The sequence below is a fragment of the Falco punctatus genome (assembly GCF_963210335.1).
Source record: "Falco punctatus genome assembly, chromosome: 8".
Classification (NCBI taxonomy): domain Eukaryota; kingdom Metazoa; phylum Chordata; class Aves; order Falconiformes; family Falconidae; genus Falco; species Falco punctatus.
The window spans coordinates 8,739,692-8,763,308 of NC_137588.1; the positions used below are offsets into that span (position 1 = coordinate 8,739,692).

Genomic DNA, 23,617 nt, shown 5'->3' on the forward strand with positions numbered 1-23,617 from the left:
ATTACAAAAGCACTGTAAGTATGCTGATACCCAGATGCAGAGAGATGCACTTGAAACATTTTTTGAGATAGAAATAAAGGTGTCACTGCATACGGTTTTCTACAAAAGTAATGAAAGTGTGTAGCAGCATAAAATGGAGGAGAAGCAAGCTGGGATCACAAATGAGGGGAAAAATGCGTTTTCTGACCTGACAAGGTGTCACCTTCCATTATTTGGTTTAATCTTTCTGACTCCTAAACATTGCTGAAGTTCACTGTGTGTTTCTGAAAGCACTGTGGTGTGTCTGTCCTTTCAACATTTCACTCTGGTTTTTTTCTCTGCTGCCTTGGTAGGAAGACAGTGAGCGTTATTCCCGTAGAGCCCGAAGGAATGCCTCGGTTAGTATATATTTTTGCTTTTTCTTTTTAGCTAGACATTTCAAATTAAGAAAACAGACGCATATAAGGCAGTTGCTTTTTAAAAGAAAGAACAAAACAAGTTCTCCCCACCCCAGGCAAGTGAAAACCCCAAAGCCACTTCCTGACTTCTCTGCCCTATCCCCAGTCACTCTGGCCAGGGAGTTTTTGCAAATGTGCTAGAATTAAGGGGGGGCAGGGAGTGGAAGGTGGGGAAATAACCTCCTTGGAGTGTTTAATGTTTGTTTATTCAGACAGTGGGCCAAGAGCATAGAGCAGGGAGCTCCCAAGCAAGCTTGTCATTCATCCTGTAGTAAAATGCTTGACAGTTTATTGGGCAGGGTATGATTTCATTTACTATCTGCTTACGGTTTTAATGTGATTCTTTTTAAAGACGTTTATTTTGTATGTCTCTTCTTTCCTTCTGTCACATCAAAGTCATCAGCATTTACTTCACTGCCTGTTACTTGTGTTCTTTTCATTGTTTTCTTGTCTTTATACTTTCTTTTGGTAGGCTTCGGATGAAGATGAGCGCATGTCAGTGGGTAGCCGTGGAAGCCTGAGGGTTGGTAAATTATACAATTTAAGTGTGCATGTGTGTATACTGATGTTGCTGTCCCCCTGTACCACCAGACTGGTTATAATACTCTGATATTATCATTCTTCCAAGGTCTTGACATATTCTATGTTCAAGGCATACGGGGTTTTGTTGAGCACATGTAGGTCAGTAATTCTTCCAACCAGGGGAATTGTCAGATTGCTGTGCACTTGTGCAGGAACAGCAGCAGAGCATGTGACTCTCTAGAAACCTTTCTGGTAAAGGCTGTTCGCTGTTACTGTTGCAGGAAGTACTTAGCCAAAACCTTGGTAGATGTAGCTACTTTTTGTACGCACACTGTAAGCTCTCACACATTTTATTACTGATACTGAGAATTTGGGAAGAGGAAGTGCTAGCTTACTCCATGAACAATGTTTATTAGCTCAGGAAAGCAAAAAGAAATTATCAGTGAGAATAAGTGCTTTTGAATGGCAGGGGAAGGCTCTCCTGAAAACTGCTTTAGAGATACTTGAAGTTCATCTGCAGACTTGAGTTTTGTGGAAGGAGGGGTTAGTAGGGCACAGACTGCTGTAGTAGTGCACCAGTACTCATCTGTAGGAAAAGTTCAAACAGTTTTTTTCTTCAAAATATCCATACGGTATTTTTCCAGATAATACATGTGTACAAATCTCCACTCCATTCTAGCATAGATACAGTCAGCTGTTGTAACTGTGAAGACAGTTTAAGTGATTTAATAGTTGTGAATGGTTAATGCTATTGTCTCGGCATGTGTTGATAGTCTTCAGGAGACATCAGCTCTCATGGCTTCTGAGACCTATGGAGAAGCACTCAGCTAACCACAAAACCAGAACAATCTGTAACAGCACTATGGAGGAAGCTCTCACAGTCCTGAATGTGAATCAGCTGCAACTAGTTTTTGTTACGGAGTCATTGTGCCTAAAACTGTTGTATTTGAGAATAATCTGTTCTTCTACTAATTTGTTCTTCTACTGATGTTGTCCCTAACTTATTAGTAGCACTAGTTATGTGGGTTAAGCTGGATGATCAGCTCTATTTTTATAGAACAAGCAAGACCTATATCATTCATAGCAAGACCTTTATTTGTAATCCTTAGTTTCTGGCTTCTATGGAGACTTCGTGCCATAAATTTGGGGATTTTTTCCTCTTTAAAAATTTGCTAATAGTTACCTAGGCTAGAACAACTACTTCTTTTTGTTTGTTTGTTTTCCTGAAAAAGTATCCCCAAAAGAACAGGATTGAGTGGAACACCTGATATACCTCTGAAAGAATCTGGAAGATGAAGAAAAGTAGGGGAAAAAAAACAACAACAAAAACACCCCAAAAACCCACTACTGCAGAGCCTGCTCAGTGATCCTAATAGAGTTCACTGTAAGACAGCACAAGATGCACTTTTTTAAGTGTTGCATTGTTCCCTTTTTTTAGTGGAATCTTTATTGCTACTTATGAAGTGCTGTTAAAATTTTTATTCTTTAAGGTTACAAACTTATTTGAGTGCCTTTCAAAGACAGAAGGTGCCTTAAAGCTCCAAAGATTTGATGAGGAGAAGCTTATCTTCACGGATGAATGCAAAACCTGATGTTTATTTTACTTGGATTTGGGCGTGTTTATGAAAGTGTATTTGGAGAGGGAAAAAATATCTCTAAATCAGTTGAAATTTCAATTCTTTCTGTTTAGAAGGTGATTATGATACAAATGGGTTGTTCAACCGTGGCCTTAACTGTGTGCCCCTTGATGTGGCAAGATGCAGGCACACTGGCAACAGTACTCTACAGCGGGAGCTCTGTTCGTCTGAAACACCTTTTGTTCATGGAAAACCACTACTGATTCCTTTTGATGTGTTTTTGTAATATTTAACAATGAAACAAAGGATCATATATTTTAACAGCAGAAGCTTTGTGTTCTGCTTCCCCACCATCCCTTGAGAAGAAGGCTTCTCTGACCTTTTTTTTGTGGAGCAGCCAGCCTGGGCTGCCAGCATGCCTTCAGGCTGCAATAACCACTGGTGGTCTGGTCAACAGCAGCCTCCAGCTGTTCATGGGATGGGCCATAAATACCTAATACTTTTGCAAAGAATGTCCTTTTCTGACAGGAGGATCTGGTTGAAACTTTTTATGCTGGTATTTCTAGTGATGTTGCACAGACTCCCACTTGTCCTCATAAAGTAGCATTCGGTGAGTATCTTATGCAAGCTGACACTTAGGCATGCACAGGAAAAGAGTTTTGACAGAGCTTCCTTCCCTGATCCAAGTGTCACTGGGATTGTAGAAGAAACTAAATATTTGCTAGTCTGAACTGAAATTTGCCCTTCTACATATTTTAGTAGTTTTATTCATGATGAATTGATAGTATGTGCATTGGTCATTTTACCTAGTGTGGGTTTATAGCAAATGCTTTTAATAGTTTGACCACATCTCTGTCTGGCTATTTGTGAAGGTTTGGCTCTTGCTGTGTGTGTTTTCAAAACAACAAAGTAAAAAAAAAAAAAAAAAACCAACAACAACAAAAAAAAAAAAAAAAAAAACCACAATGACCAACCTAAACAATTTTATCTCTGAGGAGTAGGGTTCAGTTTGGCTTCTGAGCTATTTTAGCATGAAGAAAGCACCAAAAGCTATTGCCTTGTGTCCACAAAGGGTTTATAAAACTAGTCAGAGAATTCTGAATGCTCTTCTTGTTCTGGATATTTGAAAGCTCTCCCTCCATCGCTGCAGGATGCCGTTGTAACTGGTCTACAAGACTTAGAATTTCTGAAAATCGATCTTGCATCTTTGGCACTTGGGCTCATAGCACTGAGAGGCTGGTGGTGTTAAGGGTTGCTGCTTTTCTGTACAAGAAGTTTTCAATTAAATGAGCCTATTTCAGAAATCCTTTTCTCCCTAAAACTTTACCACCCTCCTAATCTGGGTGGGTTTTATACTCTGGATTTTCTCCTAGAGTATTGTCTAAGTGGTTGTCTGTACTGCAGGCACCGGAGATCTGCTGAGCTAGCTTTTGGGGAGCTGGCCCGGATGCATCTGGCAGAGCAACCATCAATATGGACTGCAAAACCACCTGAGATGTTGATTAGACCAGGCTAGCAAATTGATTTGAGCTGCATAGCTGTGACTGTACTGTAAACTGTGGCCTAGTGTGTTGATATAATGCTAGCTTGAGTGTATCTCTGACTCCTGCCAGCAGATCTTCAGCTGTGATGAAAGAGCGTCTTTAATAGTTTTTCTGTGGCTCATCCTGAACCCATCAAAAGTGTTCCCTCTCTTCAGAAGTTCTGCCAGCTTGATTCTTTATCGTGCAGTTTTTCTTAGCGAAGCTCAGTAACATCGTTCTGTGTTTGTTGAGACACTCGAGACTCTTTAGTCTCTTTTATACTGCAGGTGTCCTTGTTCTCCCACTTCTCAGCTGGCTGTCTCTATTCTGACACCATCCAGCATGAAATATTCTTGTGTTATTAATCACTCATGATGAAATTTGTGCATTTTCCTTCCTGTGTTTGCTTCAAGGTTCCTGATTTCTGGCTTTGTGCAAGAAGTCCTGCATTATCAAAGTTCTTTAGTTGTGATTTATATTGCTGTTGCCTGGTTGTTGGGGTTTTTTTGTTTGTTTTGGAGGTTTGTGTTTATTTGTTTTGTTTTGGGGGATTCTGTTGATTTCTGTAACTTGCTTCAGTGTTTTCCTTTGTATTCTGATTTTTCTTTCCTCTCATGCCTTTACAGTCTCATTTGGAATATGCCAGCACCTACCCAGTGGTGAGAATAGTCTGCAAGTTGCAGTGTGTGTTAAAAACTAATCATGAAGAAGAAACTAACATGAATTGTGATAGTTGGACTGAGATAAGGGATGATCTAAAATAATCCTGGGGCAGTTTGTGGTCTGTGATGTGAAAATACTGCTTCCCTCGCCTGCTGTTCTGACGCAGTTCAGATGAAAATCGCTGAATGATTAGAGGGACTTAAGCTAGGTCTAGTTCAGTAGCTACCATTATGACAGAGCAGAATGGCTTTTATTTCCCCTAACAGACTTTCTCTGTTACAGTCTGTCTGTCCACTGTTTGACCAGGTATGTCTGGTTTTATTTCAGCATAAATCTGAAAAAGAATAAAACTCACACAAACTCGCTCTGAATAGATCTAGCAAAAGTGACAGGACAAATACTCTGCCTACTAAAGCTGCAGCTTGTGTATTGAGCTGTCAGCTTTGCTTTGGAGGACAAAATCAAACTCTGTAAGTAATAATAGGAGGAGAGCAACTACTTGCATTGAACACGTTGGAGATGAAGCCGACTCTAGGAAAAACAAAAAGGACGTGGAAGGGGGAATGAGGATTGGGACTTCAAACTTAATTTTAAAGAAAATTTCCTTGTACCATCAGCAGGGATGTCTTGTGGCAACACTGTGTTGAAATAGGGGTGTCTCAGATCTGCAGAAAGCAAACTGGGGAGAGCAGTTTTTTACAGACTCTAGTTTTTTCACTCTCCTTCATTCCCTGTGCTATTTCACATTAGGAATGCAGTGTATCTATTTGTGAGCGACCTATATACAGAAATAGTTCAAACACATTTGGATTTTGCATGGATGTATTGATGTAGTAAGTGTAGACAGCTGGTAGCTCTTTTAATTGACTTAACCCAGCAAGCGTGAATGATTTTAACTGTGGCTACTAAATTTAACGGCACTATCATCACTGTTAACAATATTCTTTAATAAATGGTCAGTTGACTTTGAGATTTGATTTTTTTTTCATTTGTGCTCACTGAGCCGTGTTGTGTAGAGCTGGAGGAAAACTGGACTGATGTTTTTGCATGTTGATATGCATGCTTGGCTATGGATGGGTGCACATAAACTCATTGATCTTTTCATCCTGCATTCTTAATCTCACTGCAGGCTGGATTAGAGAATGAGAGGACCAAAAAGAAGAACTACTCCAAAGCAGTATGTATCTTGACTGACTGTCTCAGCGGTTTTTGCATACAAAACTGCTGTGATAGGACAAAGAATATGTGAAATTTGTTGGCTGTAAGAGCTCACCAGCCTAATGTCAAGGATACGGTGTAACTATTGGGACTATGTCTGTGAGAATACTGAGCATCACTTCATCTGCAAAATGTGATATAATTCAAAGATGTCAGTGTTGTACATGAAGAGCATCTTGAAAAACTCAAAACCTAACCTAAGCTTTAACATTACGCAGAAACATGATACCAATAGAACAGGTATGTAGTAAAGACTGCATCTTTCATGAAGGTAGTTAGAATATATATGTAGTATAGCAAATTTTCTTAAAGGTAGTCCTAGGTAGTATCAGTGCCTTACTAGCATCTGTACAAGTAGGGCACTACTTAAAGCACCACAAAGCCAGAAATGGATGGAAAGTAAAAGAGAATGTGCTTTTACGCAGTCAGGATTTTAGGTGAATCTCATGGGGAACAATTCCAGGGAGGGAAAGAGCGGACAAGATGGGGCAAATTGGTGTACCGCTACTGCAGAGGGAGGGCTACTCATAGCAGGAGGTTGCTGGGCTGGGTTGGGGTTCTTCAGTACATTGGAAATGAGCAGAGAATTTTCTGAGAAATGGAAGTTGGATGCGTGATTGAGGAAGCCTGAAGAAGAAGCGTTAGCCACAGTCTAAAGTAAAAGATGTTACAAGTATAAATGGAGATAATGGCAATGAGAAAATTTTCTGCATCTGTTAAAAGCAAGAAGAAAATACGGAAAAGAATAGGGTCAGTTACACATGAAGGGACAAGTAAAATCTGTATGTATTGGCCTCCCCAGGATGCAACTGTCTTTGTTCTAGTTGTCATAAAGGTTATGATCAGATACTTAACATGTTAATGTAGCGTAGAACAAAGGTCAGCAAGGTCCGATAAAATTGACCCTGTTCTTTTAGAGTGTCTGGAGCATTTGGATTCAAAAATGCATGCTGGAGAGGATGGGTCATAGAGACAAGGGAAATGACCTGAGCTATGGGGCTTCAGTTTAAAATCTGAAGGATACAGGGCAAATACATTTAGAAGTGCCTGAAATCAAGTGATAAACAGTTAACCTGGATTTGTGGAAAATTAATTGCATCAACTCAACTTAATTTCCCTAAGCAGGGTAATTATTTAAGGGCATAAAGGAAAAGCATTAGATGTGACTTCATGGCTCTTGGTTGTGTCTCTACATTGCATTAAGTGAAGCCTTGGGCAAGATGTTCTTGTAAAAGAAATGCACTGTTAGTTGAAACATAACTGTTAGAAAACGAGACAGCTGGAAAGGATCTCTGGTCTCTTGCATCTAAGGCAGCATCATCTGTTTTTAAAGGAGAAAAAGAGTTCTACAGGAGTCTGTATTGCCTAGCTGTCTAAATACAGGGAGTGAAGGTGGGTTTCATGTGGGGTTAGAATAAAAATACTGATGAGACCTCCATTAAATAAATTCATTATTTAATGGAGAAGTAAAAATAAATGAAGAATGCCACATTTGGGAAAAAGTAAATACACTATTACAGAGTAAGGAATTCTGCATAGGAGTGGCTCAGATAATGATCCAAGGTTACTTTTAGTCAATATTACATAGCTGAAAAAAAGGCAAACAATTCCTCAGTGTCGTAATGAAAGGTAATTGGTCTGCATGGTGCTGTTGGGCTGCAGCTGGAGTGTTGCTTTCAGTTGCTGAAGATTTTTCAACCATTCTTCAAGAAAGTATTAAAGAAATTCAAAGAGCTGGAAAAAAAATGGAAAGAAGCCAAGGCGCATAGCCTGAGAAGGCTATAGCAGTATTTCAAACCAGTTCTTCCTGAAAAAAGAAACTGGATGTTGGCCTTCCATTTGCAGTGATAATATTGCACTTCAGTAGAAAATCTTTAGTTTTCCCAGACGTTGCTTTACCAGCTTGTGTCTAAACTGGTTTCTAAGATAATTTGTTTAATTTTTCCGTGGAAGCTCCGGTGTAGTATATGATGAATATTTTGTTTGAAAATTGATTCAGATTGGGTTTAGAGGATTTTCATTTTGGGAATGCATTAAAACTTGGACTTCAAAACTTAATAGAAATGCTAATTAAATTTCCACTAAAAATACCACCCCAAATACAGAGTGCTTCCTCATTTTCAATGCTAAAGCAGGCCTTGTTGTGTAGTGATACCAGAATAGTGAATTACTTGAGAAATCTGAGCTTTTAATGGTATTGATTGAGGTGACTTCTGCGTCTATCCTCTTTTTCTTGAACACCATGTTTCCAGACTAAAAACTGCATTGTAGTGATAATTTTCTTTTATTCCTGACCGTGCTTGTGAAACGCTCCTTCTGAGCCTGGTTTTTTGCCTCCTTTTAAGAGAAAACATCTTAATGACAAGGAGGCAGGCTATTGAGTGTGATGGAGGACAGCTGAACTGACTGAAATTTCTTAAGTCTTTGGACTGCCACACAAAATACCGGGATATGGCAGATGGTCACTGTCTGGGTTTAATGTTGATGTAATTGGGGAAAGCTAAAAAGAAGAGATTTCATACAGCGTTGCATGTTTACTAAACTGAATGTCTCAAATATAAACGTAGAATTTATTCTTCTGCTACGTTTTGTTGCTTTTTAATGCCTTAGCTGCCAGAGGTAAAAGTAACTACAGTGATAAATTTCTTTTATCATAGTCCATCACACTTGTTGCCCGCTTTTTGTTCTGTATTCCCTTCACAGTGTTTGAAGAGACAGGTGCTCTAGTGCAGTAATAATAGGGGAAGCAAAGGCGTTTCTTAACAAGAAAAAAAGGGGTCAGAAAAGGCAAGCAGGAGTATCCTTGACATTTTTGGCTGGTATACAGGTACTGACAGGCACACAAACGTTCATGTCCTCATGTTTGAAATCATGACCTAATCCTGCACTTCTCCTGTACCTGGTGTATCTTTGAAAAGTTCTCTCTCTGCCTTTGCTTTTCATAAGTAATGACTTTTGCTATAAATTTCCTTTTGGGTCTGCATCAATTTTTTACTCTCCTTTTTTTCCCTTTTCCTTGCCTTCCATAACAGACCAATGGTTATGAGGAAGATGTGTATGGATCATCCCAGAGTAGAAAATCTAGCAGGGTTAGTAGATGATTTATATTGCTATAAAATCTATTGCTCTATTTAATGGGATTAAAGCTAATTAGCAGATTCGTTTCTGTGGTAAAGCAGGTTTTTCCTGTCTTGCATGTTGTGGGTTTTGCAGTTTGTCAGATGTGGAGCTGCAGCAATAAGCCATCTAAAAAAAAATTAAAAATTAGGCCATGAGTGGGAAGAGAAGTCTCTGAATTTGGTACAAGTAGAACTTGGAAGCCAGAAATGCTTCACTCTTAACTTTTACCCAGTTTTGTTTACATTTTGACAAGAACTGGTTTGGCAGCACCTGGCATGGAGGTTTCCCATGTGCTGGTCAACAGAATGATTGTTTTCCAGCCAGTGTAACGTGTTCATGTTGTGATCCAACACTGAAACTCCCAAGCTTCACCAAAAATTTAGTCCATGTCTTGGGATTTGCATTTGTAAAGTGGACTTTGGATTTTGAATTTTCCCCAAATGTCTGCTGCTTATTTGAAGTTTGCTTAACTAAATACCTTTTTTTTTCTTTTTTTTCTTTCCTATTGTATAAACTGTATCCTAAGATTTCTTGAAACTCCCAAAGAGGTGAACAAGTGTTGCTGCTTAGCTACTTACCATTGATGTACTTCTATTTCTAGAAATATTCTTGTCAAAAAAAAGCTTAATTATTAACTGACTCCATAGTGTGTATGTGGGTCACAATGTTCCTTTCTGTTCCAGCACAGTGTTTTGTGTCAATTACAGGAATTAATTGTCCTGGTTTGTTAAATATTGGGGTTTGCAAATTATTTAAAGGTATTGTCTCAAGTGGAGCCTGAGTGAGGAGGCAGGGAAGGGAACAGTTTTTTCCTTGCCTTTTATTTTATCAAAGGCAGACAAAAGCTCAGAGCCTGTTGATATTTATGCTATTAAGCTTCTAAAGCAATTTAGTGGCATGCAGACTAAAGCTCTGTGTTTAGGGGAAAAGTAAATTACTTCTAAGACTCCATTTAGCTATGTGTTTGAGCAATACATGCTAAACATGAGATAGACTTAAATGAGCTATTTGTAAGCATGAAATTAAGTAGGCGCTTGTATAAATAGTGAAATGGGACCTTATATTTCATGTCCATTTAAAATTGTTTCTTCCATAGGGTTTTATGCATTTAGTTTGCATATATGGATAAGAGACAATGAAATACTGTTTTCTTATCGGTTTAAGCAACAGTATGTCCTGTTGTTGGCACTCTTGCTGAACTGCTTAACAAGTTCAAGGAACTTTATTATGTAGTACTTCTGACAAATGATGTTCTTAGTCTTTAATGACATACTCCAGAGCTGCAGGAAGAGCAAAATATCTGTAAGAAAGTCATCCAGGGAAAATAAGTTGTTTGGTTTCCATTTAAATGATTTTAAATCATCTTGGTTTTAGGGTTTGCAGCATGGAAGTTTAGTCTGTGTAGAGCATAATTATGGCAACATCTTTAGTTCCTTGTGGCTTTCATTACTAAGTGTAATTTAGAGTAATCGTTGCTTAGAAGGGGGAAGAACGTTTAGGGAAACAGAGTAGCTGAAACTCCAAAACCAGTTGATGCCAGTCTTGCATTCACCTGCAGCAACACTCTCTCCAAAACCTCCAAACCTAAACGTAAAGATTGTCAGAGTGACAATAAAAAACTAAGAGGAGGAAAATTCTTCAGTGCAGCAAGGAAGTGATGAGTCTGCTGATAATAGCCGTTTCCAAAATAGGTGTCCAATTTTAAGTCACAAAATGGAGCCATGTCTACATGGAGATCAGCCTTCACACACTGTACTTGCAGTATCACAGGTTGATTCCTTAAATATGAATCAGGAAAAAAGAAGCAGAAAGATGATTTTTTTTTTTTTTGGAGGTTGGGTTTGTCCTCAGCATATACCTGTGGTATTGTGTCTTATCCACAGATCTGTTTGCTTGCAGTGACAGAAGTCCAGTGTGAAAAGCAAACAAGTTACTTGTAAGTTGCCACAGATATCCCTCATTTTTAAATGGAGTTAACACCTACATAGTTTATAGCGATGATGTAAGGATTAGTTAGGGTTTGTAAGAAGGCTGAGTAATTGCTGACTACTGGAAGCAGAGTATCTTGGTTGTCTGGACCCCCACAAAAAATGTCGGGAGAAGTACAGTGTTAGAGAACAGCTGTAAAAGGAGAGCTCTGCAGTGTAGCACAGAAGGTAGAGGCATGCAGATCTTCCCGAACAACCATTCCCACCAGCATGCACGCACCCATGGGGAAATAAGGAATCTAAACAGTGCCTGGGAGGCTTTGAAAATACCTTTGCAACTTGCGTGTTATCGCAGGGCTAGTTATAGGAGACTGCGTGAGCACAGAAGTCATTCCACAAGGGTGGGGATGCAGGGAGGTAACGTCTCCTCCCTTGGCCCTGCATGCTGGCTGTGGCAGCCTGGGCTCGCTCCTAAGCACGCCTTCCTGGTGTGGCTTTATACCCTGCCCGTTTGGCTCAGGGCTGCATCCGTTCCTGGCATGGCAAAGTAACTATTGTATCACATTTAAAATGTGCTTTTAGGCTGCCATTTCTCTGAGAATAAGGAAAATACCAAGGCTTCCTAGTATGTATTTTCTTTGGCTCCAAAAGATGCATAATTGCTTACATGGATTTCCAATCTGCATTGAAAAGACCTTGATTTGTACATCTAATATTTCTGCACATTAAAACCAGCTGATTATAACAATTTAAGTTGTTCATAATGTGTTGTTGCAGCCTTTCTTTAGACATGTAGCACATCTACGGGTGCTTTTTCTAAAGCTCTTAGAAGCTGAAATACTGAGTTCCACTCAATATTATAAATATCCTACTGCTGTCAGCCTTCCTGCACCCTGGGAAGCCCTACGTGTCTGCTTTGTGTTGAAGCGTTTGTGCAGCAGAAATTCTCACAGCTAATACACGACAGCAGAAAAGCTGAGCTGGCATCCTGCACTCCAGTACAGGTGCTGAGGCGGGTGAATGGAGATATTGTGTACCAGGCTAGGTAAATAAGGTAGTATTTCAGAGGCTAAAGGTGATTTTAAGTCCACTGAAGTTGTCAGTCAGTCACTATTGATTCTTTTGGTATTTAACTTGAAGTTGAATTAAGATCTCCCCATTCTCGGGGAGACCAAATAGGTGGACTGGAAGTACAAGGTTGGCTAGATGCTAGGTAAGAAGCTGCATAAAAGAAGGTGTTTAATGTAGACAGTCTCACTTCTTACAGAAAAGTTTTCTTTGCATTCAGTCTTGCCACACCTGGCAGTGGCAATTAGCTCTATCATCTGCTGCAGCGGGACTGCACATGAAAATAAATAAATCCTTTAAGGCAGGAGCCTGGGTTTTTAAGGTATGAAGCTGTGATGCAGCCATTTATTCTGAACTTAAGTCTGGAAAATAAGGTTTCCAGCATCTTGTAAATAAAATGTTGTCTATTCTGTTTTGCAGAAGCTGGAAATATGCTGGTTAATACAGCTTCACTTACCTAGAGTTAGGATGAAACATAGGTGCACAAATTGCATATGTGCTACTGAAAGTATGGTCCATTGTCTTCCAAGTCCCATACAAACCATGTCCCAACAGCGTACTGTCTCATTGGGCCATAAGCAACAAGAGAGGAGGAGGGAATGTGAGGATTTGAAACCTTTTCAGTGGAAAATAAACCAAATGGGGGTATTGTGTATAAGATGCTGTAGGGATAGAGGAAAGGTCTTTTGTATATTTAAGTAAACTTCTACCTTACAAATAGAAAGGGCACACGATTTTCACACATCCTTGTACCTTTAATGCAGTTACCTCTTCTTTTTGCATCTGTGACCACTTTAATCCCTTGCAGTTTGTAATCACCTAATTTACTTTTTGCTTCCCATTTAGAGGAATTCAGAAGGTTCTTATGTTGCGCAGCCAAGTTCTTAAGGGTTTTTTTTTGTCTGTTATTGATGCAGGCTTCATACTATTCAGATCTGGGTCTCCACAACAGCAGCAGCTACGCTTCCACATCTCAACCTTCTTCCCAAAATGGAAATTGGGTCTGTTGCCCTCTGGCTTTACCTGGCCTGGACTTGTTCTAACTTCATTTGGATAATACAACCTCTTGTCCTTAGGAATGAATTTGGACCAATTGTCAAGAGCCTCTGTAGCTCTTTTTACTTAAAAGATCCCCCAAACCAACAACAAAACCAGTAAACCCAAAACCAGAAACCCAAACCAAACAAAAAAAGCCAACCCAAACCAGACCTTTTAAGATGGTAATGAGTAATGGAAAGCTGTTTTAAAATGAGCACAATTAATTTCCCTTTGCTGCTTCTCCCTTTCCTACGGTTACTTTGTTTGCTTTTGGCCTCAGTTGGTCTGGCAAAACAAGGGAAATCACTCTCTTCCATTTGAGGCAACTTCTTTGCTCACTGTGTCAGTGTAGCAAGCTTAAGACAATCTAATCTGCATAAAATGAAATTGCAAGCAAAGAATTCACAGGCTGCAAGAAGAAAAACCCCTGAAGCTTCAAGATCACCTGGGAGGTTGGATTGTCCTCTGTGTGTGGGCCAGTCAGATAGCCAGTCAGGTGCTATCAGAGCAGTGCTGGAGCAGTGGTCCGCAGCCTGTTCCCGATGGGCAGCTGCACGAGGACGTCGCCTGGTGTTTGTGGTGGCCGGCGATGGGGCACTGCAGATGTGGAGGAGGAGGGTGACTTGCAGCAGGTTGTTGCCTGCAAGCTGTGGGCTGGGGACCACTGCTGGAGCATCTCTTGCACCTAATGATGCCAGATAACAGCTTGCGCTCTGTGAACTTGATTGCTGCGTATTATGAACGATGATTACTAACAGCAAAGTAATTTGTTTTATGGTGCTCTGACTTAAGTACTCATAATTTTGTCCTGAATTATGTAGGTTTTCTCTGCATTTTTGTTTAATAATGAAATACACAAGAGATGATCTTGCACTTGTGTGAAACACTTAAAACGTGTATCTTAAAACACTTCTGTCTTTGTATGTAGCTGCTCTTCTGCCTTTGGTTGAAGTGAGAAACACCCTTTCTGGCTGCTACACATGAATGTGTGTGCGACAATAACAACTTAACAACCTAAAATTAAATAATGCTGTTTTGCTTTATGCATACTGTCGTGTCCTCCCTTCCTGTAGGAAATGCATGTGTCTGCTTGGTATTCTTAGTCTTTAGGAGTTGAGATCTAACGTTTTTATGGTGCAGATGACTAATATTCTCTATGCTGGGTTTCCTTCTGTTGTAGTTTAATAATCCTAACCTCTTATCAAGATGGCTAATTCTGCTGTAGGCGCTTTTTTTTGTTTCATTTTCTATGCAAAAAAGTTTTGTGCTTGTTTTCCTCAGCCCTCCTTGCTGTACAGCGATGCCCTGCCAGCCAGAAGTTACAGGGTTTGTTGTACTAATGCTCTAAACACAAATGCCAAAGCCACTCACCTTCAGCCATGCATATGTTGTCTCCTACCTCTGTAGCTCCCGTTGGGTCCATTTGTTTCACACTCTGGTGTCTGATGCATCTGAATGCACGTGTGCAATGGTGTTTGTACAGACCTGGATTTGCTGATGATCCTTCTGTTTATTCCTGTTGGAACTGTGCAACCACTGCTTGTGGGGTTGTGATGCTGCCACAGGCTTCTCTCTGGATGGAGACGATTGTTTTGGTGTGTTAGCTACAATGTGCAGGAGTGGGCCAGAGAGAGGCAACATCAATTCTTGCTGGTTGTGTAACAACTAACAAAAAATCTGTTTAAAATTTTTTGTAGCCAAATTCCACCGTTTGTGTTTAAACTTCAAAGTGAGCTCAGATTTTTTTTCTCAAAGTTTAAAGGTAGTTTCCTACTCCCTCGGTGTTTCCTGAGCCACACATTTATATGCTAAAGTGGAGCCAGTCTTAAAATGTGCATCTTCCTTCTCTCTTTTATTAAGTTAGTAAACTGGCTAGTAAGTGAAGTTCATCAGGTGTGGTTTTTTTCCCCATATTGCCAGCATCAGAAATGAAGGTTAAACAGATTTGAACAATTTAAGAATTGATGTAACCATTTTGTTGGTAGGCAGTATGAACTGTTGAATTGATGATTGGGAGAACGGTTAGAAATGCATGACTATGTGATGGACTGAGGGGGGGTGTGTGTGTCAGATTTTGCACGTGCCTCATGGCATTTCCTAGCTCACTGACTTCAGGTTGTGTTAGATCTTCACTTGCATGTTGCTTGTGGTTGCATACGGATGTCCCTGTCCTTGCACATACTGCTTATTCTCCAATGTCCTTCGTGCTGCACCTTGCGAGTTTGTAATTCACTGGACTGAAACCAGAAACTAGGTCTGCCAGTCCTGTTCTGACTCTGTCTTTTAATTGTAGGCGTCTGTGTATGACGAGAGCGTTTACAGTGGGAGTCGTCGGTATAGTGCCTCTAGTTCTCGTGCTGTAAGATGTTTTCTGCATTTCCCTGTTGTCTTGTCTCTGTCCTCCAGTAACCTGTGTGTACTAGAACGCAGCCTTTTCTGGGCTGAGGAACATGTAAGATGGACCATGGGAGGTTTATAGCCTGCTGTTGTAGGCAAAAGTATGAGCACCATTTCCGCGAGCTTCCATGAAATAACGAGTCATGACTTATCTACTGCTGTAGTGCCTGGCCTCGCGCAGACCAGCTCTGGCTGGCACTGACAGAGCCCAGCCCTGCGGCGAGGGGAATTCAGCTCTGCCTCGCTCTTGGTTTGCAGATAAAACACTTTGGAGAGGCAGTACATAAAGTCCCTTCCCTTACCAAGATGTAATTCTTTTTTTGAAAACTGAGAATACAATTAAAACAAACAAAAAATAATTCACATCTACATTAGCACTTACCTGCTAGTATGAAGTAAAGGATTTTTGTGAATGTATGGCTTGCTTTGTTTTGTTTCTTGGGTTTATATTCTGTAGTGAGGTCTGGGTGACTGGTGATGATGTTTTCAAAACACATGCTCCTGTGAGTGGAGGGCTCTGTTATTTATGGGGAGCAACAGTATGAGGAATGACAATATAAATTGTTTTCTTTCAAAAAAAGAGCAGCTGCAGGACTCTATTTACAGATCAGAAGGCAGAAAATCCTCTCAGATGGGGCCTCTGCGTTGTGGTGAGCATTTGGGCCAGGCAGTACATCTGCTGCTGTTGTAACGGCCTGGAGAGGAGGAGAAAAAAAACAAAACAAAACACCACAGTCGTCTTCGATTTTTAGATTCTGCTCTGTGGGCCCACTGCTGATTCTGTCTGAGATCTTCCCTGATTATCAAAAAAAAAACCCCAGTCAAACAAAAAAACCCCAAACAGCCTGACAAATAAACCACCACCACCTAAGACCTAACAGAAAAAAGTGTCAAGACAAAGCATTGATACTGATTTAACCTTAAAAGTTACATTTTACTAGCTTGGAGAAGGAAACACTTTCAAGAATGCTTACTAAGCACTTGTTAGTCTTTAAAGGGCTATGCTATTCTCTTGCAATCACACTGATTTCACTAATTGGGCTGTGCATCTTACTGCTACTGACATTAAGCTTCAGATCACTCTGTTTCACAATTGTGCCTTGTTTTCGTTTGGCTACTGTGGAAAATGCATTGATACTTATCCTGTTGTGGCAGCCTGCAATTCGGTGATTTTGTCACTGAGGCTGTGCTGAACTGGTTGCAGCCCTTTGTTTGTACGGGATGTCATCTTTTTCTTGAGATAAGTCTCTTGGAGGTCCCGACCATACACTTCTCTTGAGAGAAATCATTTACAGTGGGCTCCGAGCCCAAACACTGTTTACAAGTCTATCAGCCACTGTTAATGGCTTGAGCAGGGAACACTGAATATAAGGTTGCTGCTCATTCCCCTTCCTCCATCCCACCCGGTGCCACAGGTATTTGGAAGCCCGTGCATAATGCAGCCTTTCCAGTTTCTGTTGCATGATTGCCTGTAATAACGAGAGAGTTGGAGTACGAGGTTTTTGCCTCAACGGGAATGGCCTTGTCACAATTACTAGGCTAGCTGTGGTTATTTTCATGTCTCTGAGCCTCCTAGCACTTTTAACCTGTAGAAGGTTTGCCATTTGGGTAGTTGTCCCCAAAGAATGTTTTTGGATGATCAGATGACAGGTGAACGCACAGGATGAGGCTGAAACTGGCCTTGCTTGGTCTCAGCCAACCGAACAAATGACACTTACTTCCATATTCTGCCCTGCAATACACAGGGAACAACTATAGAACAAATAGATCCTCTGAAACGTTAATATGGGACTCATCAGCAGTTAATACTTTTTCCCTGTCACGTGTTTCAAACTTATTTTACATCCTTGTTACATTAAACATAAAACAGCAGTGATGGTGCAAGGCTTCTGTGCTAGAACTACTTAATAAGAAAACAAAATCTAAATATTTACTTCAGTGCTTTTTGTTTTTAATTTAGGAATTGGCGTGTCTGTGACTGAAAATACTTGTAGACTTTGTGCAACAGTTCTAAACTGTGCATATTCTCATCTCTGGAATGAAGCTTAGTAGTTCAGGTGCATGAAGCCAGTGTCACTTCATATAGGACATCTGAGGACATGGCTTGGTCATGTTCTGCCCTGCTTGAGGAGCTTGCTAAGGGCTGAATACCTTGGAACGTAATGCTTTGTGGCTAGTAGCTAAGCTTATGGTTGTACTGTAGCTGATGTTATTTCCAGCTTACCCTGTTATCCTCTATTAGTACTGTAAGCTTAATTTTCATTTAATACTGTGCCGCTTTGTTAGCGTGACTAATGATGCTGAAACAGTCTTCCAGTAGCTTGGGGAAGACCTGGCTGTCAGTGAAACTGGGGAGTCCAGGGAGTTCCTGTAATGGCCAGGTAACAATAGAAGAAACCTTAAAAAAAGACAGAGTACATGCATCTCAAAAGTGGGGTAATTCTTTAGATTTCAGTGGGTTTGTATCTGAGTAATAATCTTAAGTGCCTATAAAATAAATTAATAAAGGTTATTGGCAGCATAGTCTGAGCTGTTGAGCAGAGCAGTTCCTCATGCTTGTCCCTGTCCCTGAGCTGCCCCTGCCCATACAGCGGTACGAGCTTTTGCCCGTGAAATGTGATGGATTGACATGCCTCTTCACAAAGGCTGCGTTCAGAGTTGCCTTGAGGCAGCAGCAATACAGAAATTGTCTGATAAACCTCAAAAACTTCTTTAATTCCTTTTTTTCCTGAATGTATCTAAAACTTCCTTTTACATATGCTTATGCATCTTTCTAAGTACAAGATTGAGTGTGAAGCTGCTACTCTGAAATCTGTGAAGATAGAGGGAATAATTCTAAAATGCATTTCCAAAATAAGTTTTAGTTCAGTTTCCCTGACGCTTTAAACTTTCATTTCCCTTCTCTACTTCCACTGAGTTATAACCTCTGGAAACAAAACAGTGTAGGCACATCCTTTGTCCTTGTCAGCAACAAGTCAGCCCTGTCTGTTCTGCATCACTGCTTAGATGTTTGCTTTTTAAGAAAGACTGAAATACTTTCTTTGGCAGGAGATGAGGACTGCAGGTGCTGGAAAAGCAGGAGAGGTGCTTAGTCTCTGAGCTGATCTCAGTTTTCACTTTAATTACCACATAGATGGATGTTTCTTGCTTTGGCCTGTGGAGCACAAATTCATTTTATATGTGCAGTGTTGGAAATGTGGGAAGGTGGCTCACCAGAGAACCTCAGAGCGCTTGAAGAGTAGTAGGATTGAGCCCTTTGTGTAAAGACTGAGTTCTTTACTTGTGACTGGTGTCTTAAGATATATAAATAAATCATTAGTATCCTGTCATTCTAAGAATTGAATCAAGATGCTGCTTGGTATGTCAACTGGAATTGCTACTTGCCTTGCCTTAATATTTAAATTAACAGTTGAGGTGTCTGTTCTCTGACTTTCACTGCTATTCTTTTGTCTAGCTGCATGTAACCATTTTTGTAACTAACTTCAGATGTAATGCTCTAAATCTTCTTTCACTTCCCTTTCCAATTCTAATGCTTTTCTCTTTTCTCCGCTTGCTATTCTTGGTTTACCTGCAACAGCCTTCCGAGTACAGCTGCTACCTTGGTTCAGGATCTCGGGCATCTTCAAGAGCCAGCTCTGCTCGGGCCAGTCCAGTGGTGAGCTCCTCTATTTTTCTTTGTCCTTAAACTGCTTGATTTCTCTGTTCTTCAAGGTCTTTTTTGTACAAAGAGGGCACTGTCCCTTCTGAGATGGTTTATTATGTATGGTGTTAATTGGACCTTCCGGGAAATGCTGAGGACGAAGAAGTGGTGAACCAGCCAAGAAATTACAAAAGTAATTTCTATGCAGATGAACATGCTTTTACAATAGAAAGTACACTTTGGATTCAAGTGACAATGTTAATTTTTTTCTAAGTTGGGCATAAAGCAGGCTGGCAAGGTTATTGTGAAAAAGCTTGGATGATGCTAGTTTGGTTATTAAAATCAGGAAACCCTAAACCTCACTGCATCATTCAAGTAGTTTAGTATCTCCACAGTGAGCAGTATTTTGGTGTTGTGTTGCTGCAAAGCTGCAGGGCTATCCAGAGATTGGATTTGAACATATTTGTTGGGCTGTAGATTGCCAGGCACTGCTGAGTCTTTAGCATGGTGAAGCACTAGAAGGATTACGTGTACTCAGCATGCCTAGCATCATGAATTCCTAAGCAGTCATGGCTGAACAAGGCTCAAATGCTAAAAAGCTTATCCAGCCCCTGTGACTGTAGTTGACCAAGTTATGTTTTTCCACTGCTTTTTACAGATATAAAGTAATTGCTTTCTATTTTTTCAATAGCATATTGCTGCTTTCTCTTTTTAATTGTTCCGTATAGCTGTTTACAACTCTGAATATCTTTCCTGATTAATTTCAGAGCAAAGCCTGATAGTGTGGTGATAGCAGAGTGTGGTAGCACGTCTCTCAGAGGAAATGTGCAGCTTACAGTAAACTGTTCTGTAACAAAATTAATCTTCCGTGGAGAGTGAGTTTTGAAGTGTTGCACTGAGTTTCGGTAAACTGGCTTTGCTTCATGGAAGCGTTCCTCCTGGTGAAGTCTTAATATGCTCATTCTCCTGGGACCTGTCACATACTGCCTACTGCATCCCCGAGATACAAAGTGATGAGGAGGGTTATACTGTAAATTACCACACACGATGTACTTCTCTAGTCATAACATCCTGTTGCCTTTGTTGCTTTGCTGAGGAGCTGAAACTTAAATACTGTAAGGACTAATGAAAAAAGAGTATCTGGATAGTCAGAGAAGCTACAGTAAGCTGTAACACAAACAATTGGAGTGTTCCTCTTCAGTAAACACACATGGTCTGCACTAAGGAATTGCTTTGTATCTCATGTCCCCTGGCATGCTGGTTCCCCCTTCAAACATAGCCTGTGATTCAAAAACCTGGGCGCTATGGGGATTTTTCTCCCATGATTAGAACCGTGCAGTAGGTCTGCATCCCATGGTGAAGGGTGCCTGAACGCGCCACGCGGGGTTACTTCTTGTCTTCAGGCAGGGAACTGGTGAGCCTCTGGATCATCAAGCCAGCACTGTCCTCCTAACTGAGAAAGAGCCGAATATACTGGCTGGAGCAAAAGAAAATGGAACTGATAGAACAGAGCCATATGCTCTGAAGTTTTGGTGTTTATCTTAAAGGCAAGGGTACATCCACCTTTTAAAATTATTTATTTTTTTAAATGGTTTTAATTTTTTTAAAGGGTTTTCATCAGATAATATATGGCAGCTGGTGAGCTATAAATAAATTAGTATTTTAATTAGTCCCTCAGCCCGAGTCCCTGAGCTGTAAGTTCTTGCAGTATGTATCTTACATTAGTAATACTTCTTAAATAGCTTTGCAAACTGAATTTCAATTATCCCCAAAGCAAAAAGTAATCAGAATAGCCAGGGATTCCACGAAAGTTTTAAGTGTAAGAATTGGGTTATGCATACATTGATGTTGGTTTTGTATGCAGTTTGAGTCATTCATGCAAGTTCCTTACGGTAATCACAAAATGCAGCTTGCCCCTCCTGGGGAGCTATAGGGGATTTTTTGGCTTCTAATTCTCTGCTCACGCTTTGGACTGTTTGTGTGCAAGTGGCTGGAGATGGTCAGCTGTGTCAGCGCCAGGCTGAATCTGCTCTGCAAGAAGGCTATAGGCACTACTTTTTTTTTTTTTTTTTTTTTTTAATTAGTGGTTTATTGCAGAGTGTGAAGAGCTTCTGTTATTTCCATGGCCTTGAAGAGCTGAGAGTTAACACCATAGTGGATCTCTAACCACTGCAGGCAGGGGTTTTGCTTTTCTGAGTGTGAGGTAGTATATAGGCCTTGTTAACGGCGTGGCATTGCTTCTTAAAAGTTCTAATTACTACACGGGGTCAATGCAGCAGCACCCTGTGATTTTATTTTTGTAATTTTTTTTCCTTCCCTGTATTAAACGGACAGTGCCTTTTCCTGTAACTTACATTAAGGAATCACTTGCCTTGTTTTTTACTAACAAAGGTTCCAAGGCGTTTTGGTAACATTTTCAGTTCTGTATTTGATTTTGGCAGTAAAGATGCTGAGAGCGCCCTGTCTTCTCAGTGGGTTTAGCAGTGTATTGCTTCTGCTTCTACAGACCTGAAATGTCATCTACTTGGATAGAAGAATGAAGAACTCCTTGGATGATGGTGATAACTTAAAAGAGGAAAAAAGTGGCTGGTTTTATCTATATTGAGTCTACAGTAGAACTGTTGCTAACCCCAAAAACGGAGTTGTTCCATGCCTGAATGTATTGAGCCATATGCTTTCTTGATTCTGCTTTATATATATATATTCTGGCATTTACACACATAAAGATTTGGTTCCAAGTTTATTTTTTAAATGGCTGGTAGAGGAGGAAGGAAAGGGGAAGTATCTGTTGGGTTGAAAAGCTGGGTTTCCAGCATGCTTATGTCACTTGAGTGTATGATAGTTTACGAAATCCATGTACTGTAATCATGAGTGCTTAACACTGAAGTTAAATATGATTTTCATGTGTTTTCTGTGTAATAATACCCATAAACCAAAATTGAAATGTTCCCAACTCTGGCTAACTCATGAAAAATTACATATTGAGAATGGAGAATGATTCAATTTAACTTTCTAAATTAAAGCGTACAGTATCTTGTCACTGCCTGCAGCCCTTAATTTTTTTAAAGAATTTTGTTTACTCCTTCCATCACTGTTTAATGAACAGTGTGCAAAAAGCGACAGTAGTTTTCCTGCTGCGCACAGCTTTGCTGGCGTTTGTTCCATTTGTGTTGTCATGCTTGTGACACAGTAAAAGCTAAGAAGATACTTAAATGCAACGTGCGCATATTTGTTTATCTTTGTATGTATTTTTAAGAATTCACTATATCTGCATGAACTTTGCTGTTTGATTATTTTTCTTCAACATCTTTCCCATTATCCCTAATAGTAATTATTGTCTGCTGTCCTTGCAGTTACTGCAGATACACAAGTTTAATATTAAAGCCTATATACTTGATATAAAATACAGATCTTAAGACTACTGAGAGCAAACATTGGGCCCATCTGTATAAATGGAGCTAAATCTTGTGCCTGGGCTAGTGGCATGTTTTAGCTGAGATGGGCTGTTTAGTATAAATTGCTGGAATTATTTTCTTAAATTAAACTACTAGTGAAAAACAATTATCTATAAATTTGAAATGGATTCAGAATACAATAGTATTTATTTGAAGACTTTCTGAGCAAAGGCAGGCAAAATAATAGGAGAGGACATGTTTTGCTACCCTGAGAAGATGATCTCTCATATTAACTCTCTCTCTGCTGACTCTTAACGGCAAGCACAAGCAGTTGGCCTGTAGCCCATCCAGACGGGCTGGTAGAGACAGCAGCGTGATCATACAAAGTGCAAGACTGAAAATGCAAGTGCCACTTGGCAAGTGTGCAGTCCTCAGGTTGTACGTTAAGGCACAGTTGTAAATAGCTTTTTTCATTTGAAGAAGCTTATCATGTTCTCACCAGTAATAAAATGAAGACAGTAACAGATGGAACTTTCATGGGAGCGGTTATCAGCATGCTCAGGTTTTGCCTTCTCTCCTCTACACTTAAAGGATTTATGGCAGGCTTGTATCCTGGCCCAGCCACTGGCAGTCTGGGTGTGTTTTCGGCCCCTCCAGAGTGAGGATTAGCTGCAGTGCTAACTTGCATTTCAGAGAGTGATAAGTTTGTTTAAGCAATGACGTTTGGCGTAACACTCATTCCTGAGTGAGGATACTTCTGACAAATCTACTTTAGACCTGACAAATTTCAGCAGTGGTTTTCTCCTGCTGACTTTTAAAGGCTTGATTGCTAATTGCTAGTGTTAAGGTGGCTCTCACTGGAAAAACACGAAGGAACTCTGTGTTACCGCCTGCCCCAGCCCAGCTGATCAGACTGGTAAGATGGGGATTGTAGGAGGGGTTATACTGACTGCAATACTTCTTTTTTTTTAATTCTAGTTTTAATATAGGCACCATCCTGCATTCAGCACTACCTACTGCGAGAATTTTATTTTGGTATGGGCTGTAATTCCATTTCAAACTGTGCTGTACTACTTTAAGAGCAGGAAATT

General features: G+C 40.2%; 1 protein-coding gene across 18 annotated transcripts in view; it reads left to right on the forward strand.

The window, feature by feature from the left end:
• LRRFIP1 (LRR binding FLII interacting protein 1) overlaps window positions 1–23,617 on the forward strand; it is a 109,626-nt gene that overhangs the window by 61,082 nt on the left and 24,927 nt on the right. For 4 of the 18 annotated variants that reach the window (XM_080399831.1, XM_080399818.1, XM_080399835.1 and 1 more), the window contains exons 5-12: window positions 333–377; window positions 910–960; window positions 4,686–4,718; window positions 5,852–5,899; window positions 8,973–9,029; window positions 12,974–13,057; window positions 15,388–15,453; window positions 19,069–19,146. The exons of 5 other annotated variants lie outside the window; for them this stretch is intronic. In XM_080399831.1, coding sequence (XP_080255957.1) covers window positions 333–377; window positions 910–960; window positions 4,686–4,718; window positions 5,852–5,899; window positions 8,973–9,029; window positions 12,974–13,057; window positions 15,388–15,453; window positions 19,069–19,146 — 462 coding nt within the window. Of the gene's footprint in view, window positions 1–332; window positions 378–909; window positions 961–4,685; window positions 4,719–5,851; window positions 5,900–8,972; window positions 9,030–12,973; window positions 13,058–14,375; window positions 14,421–15,387; window positions 15,454–19,068; window positions 19,147–23,617 lie in introns of all 18 variants that reach the window. 9 more of the 18 variants (XM_080399819.1, XM_080399821.1, XM_080399822.1 and 6 more) reach the window with 6 other exon arrangements.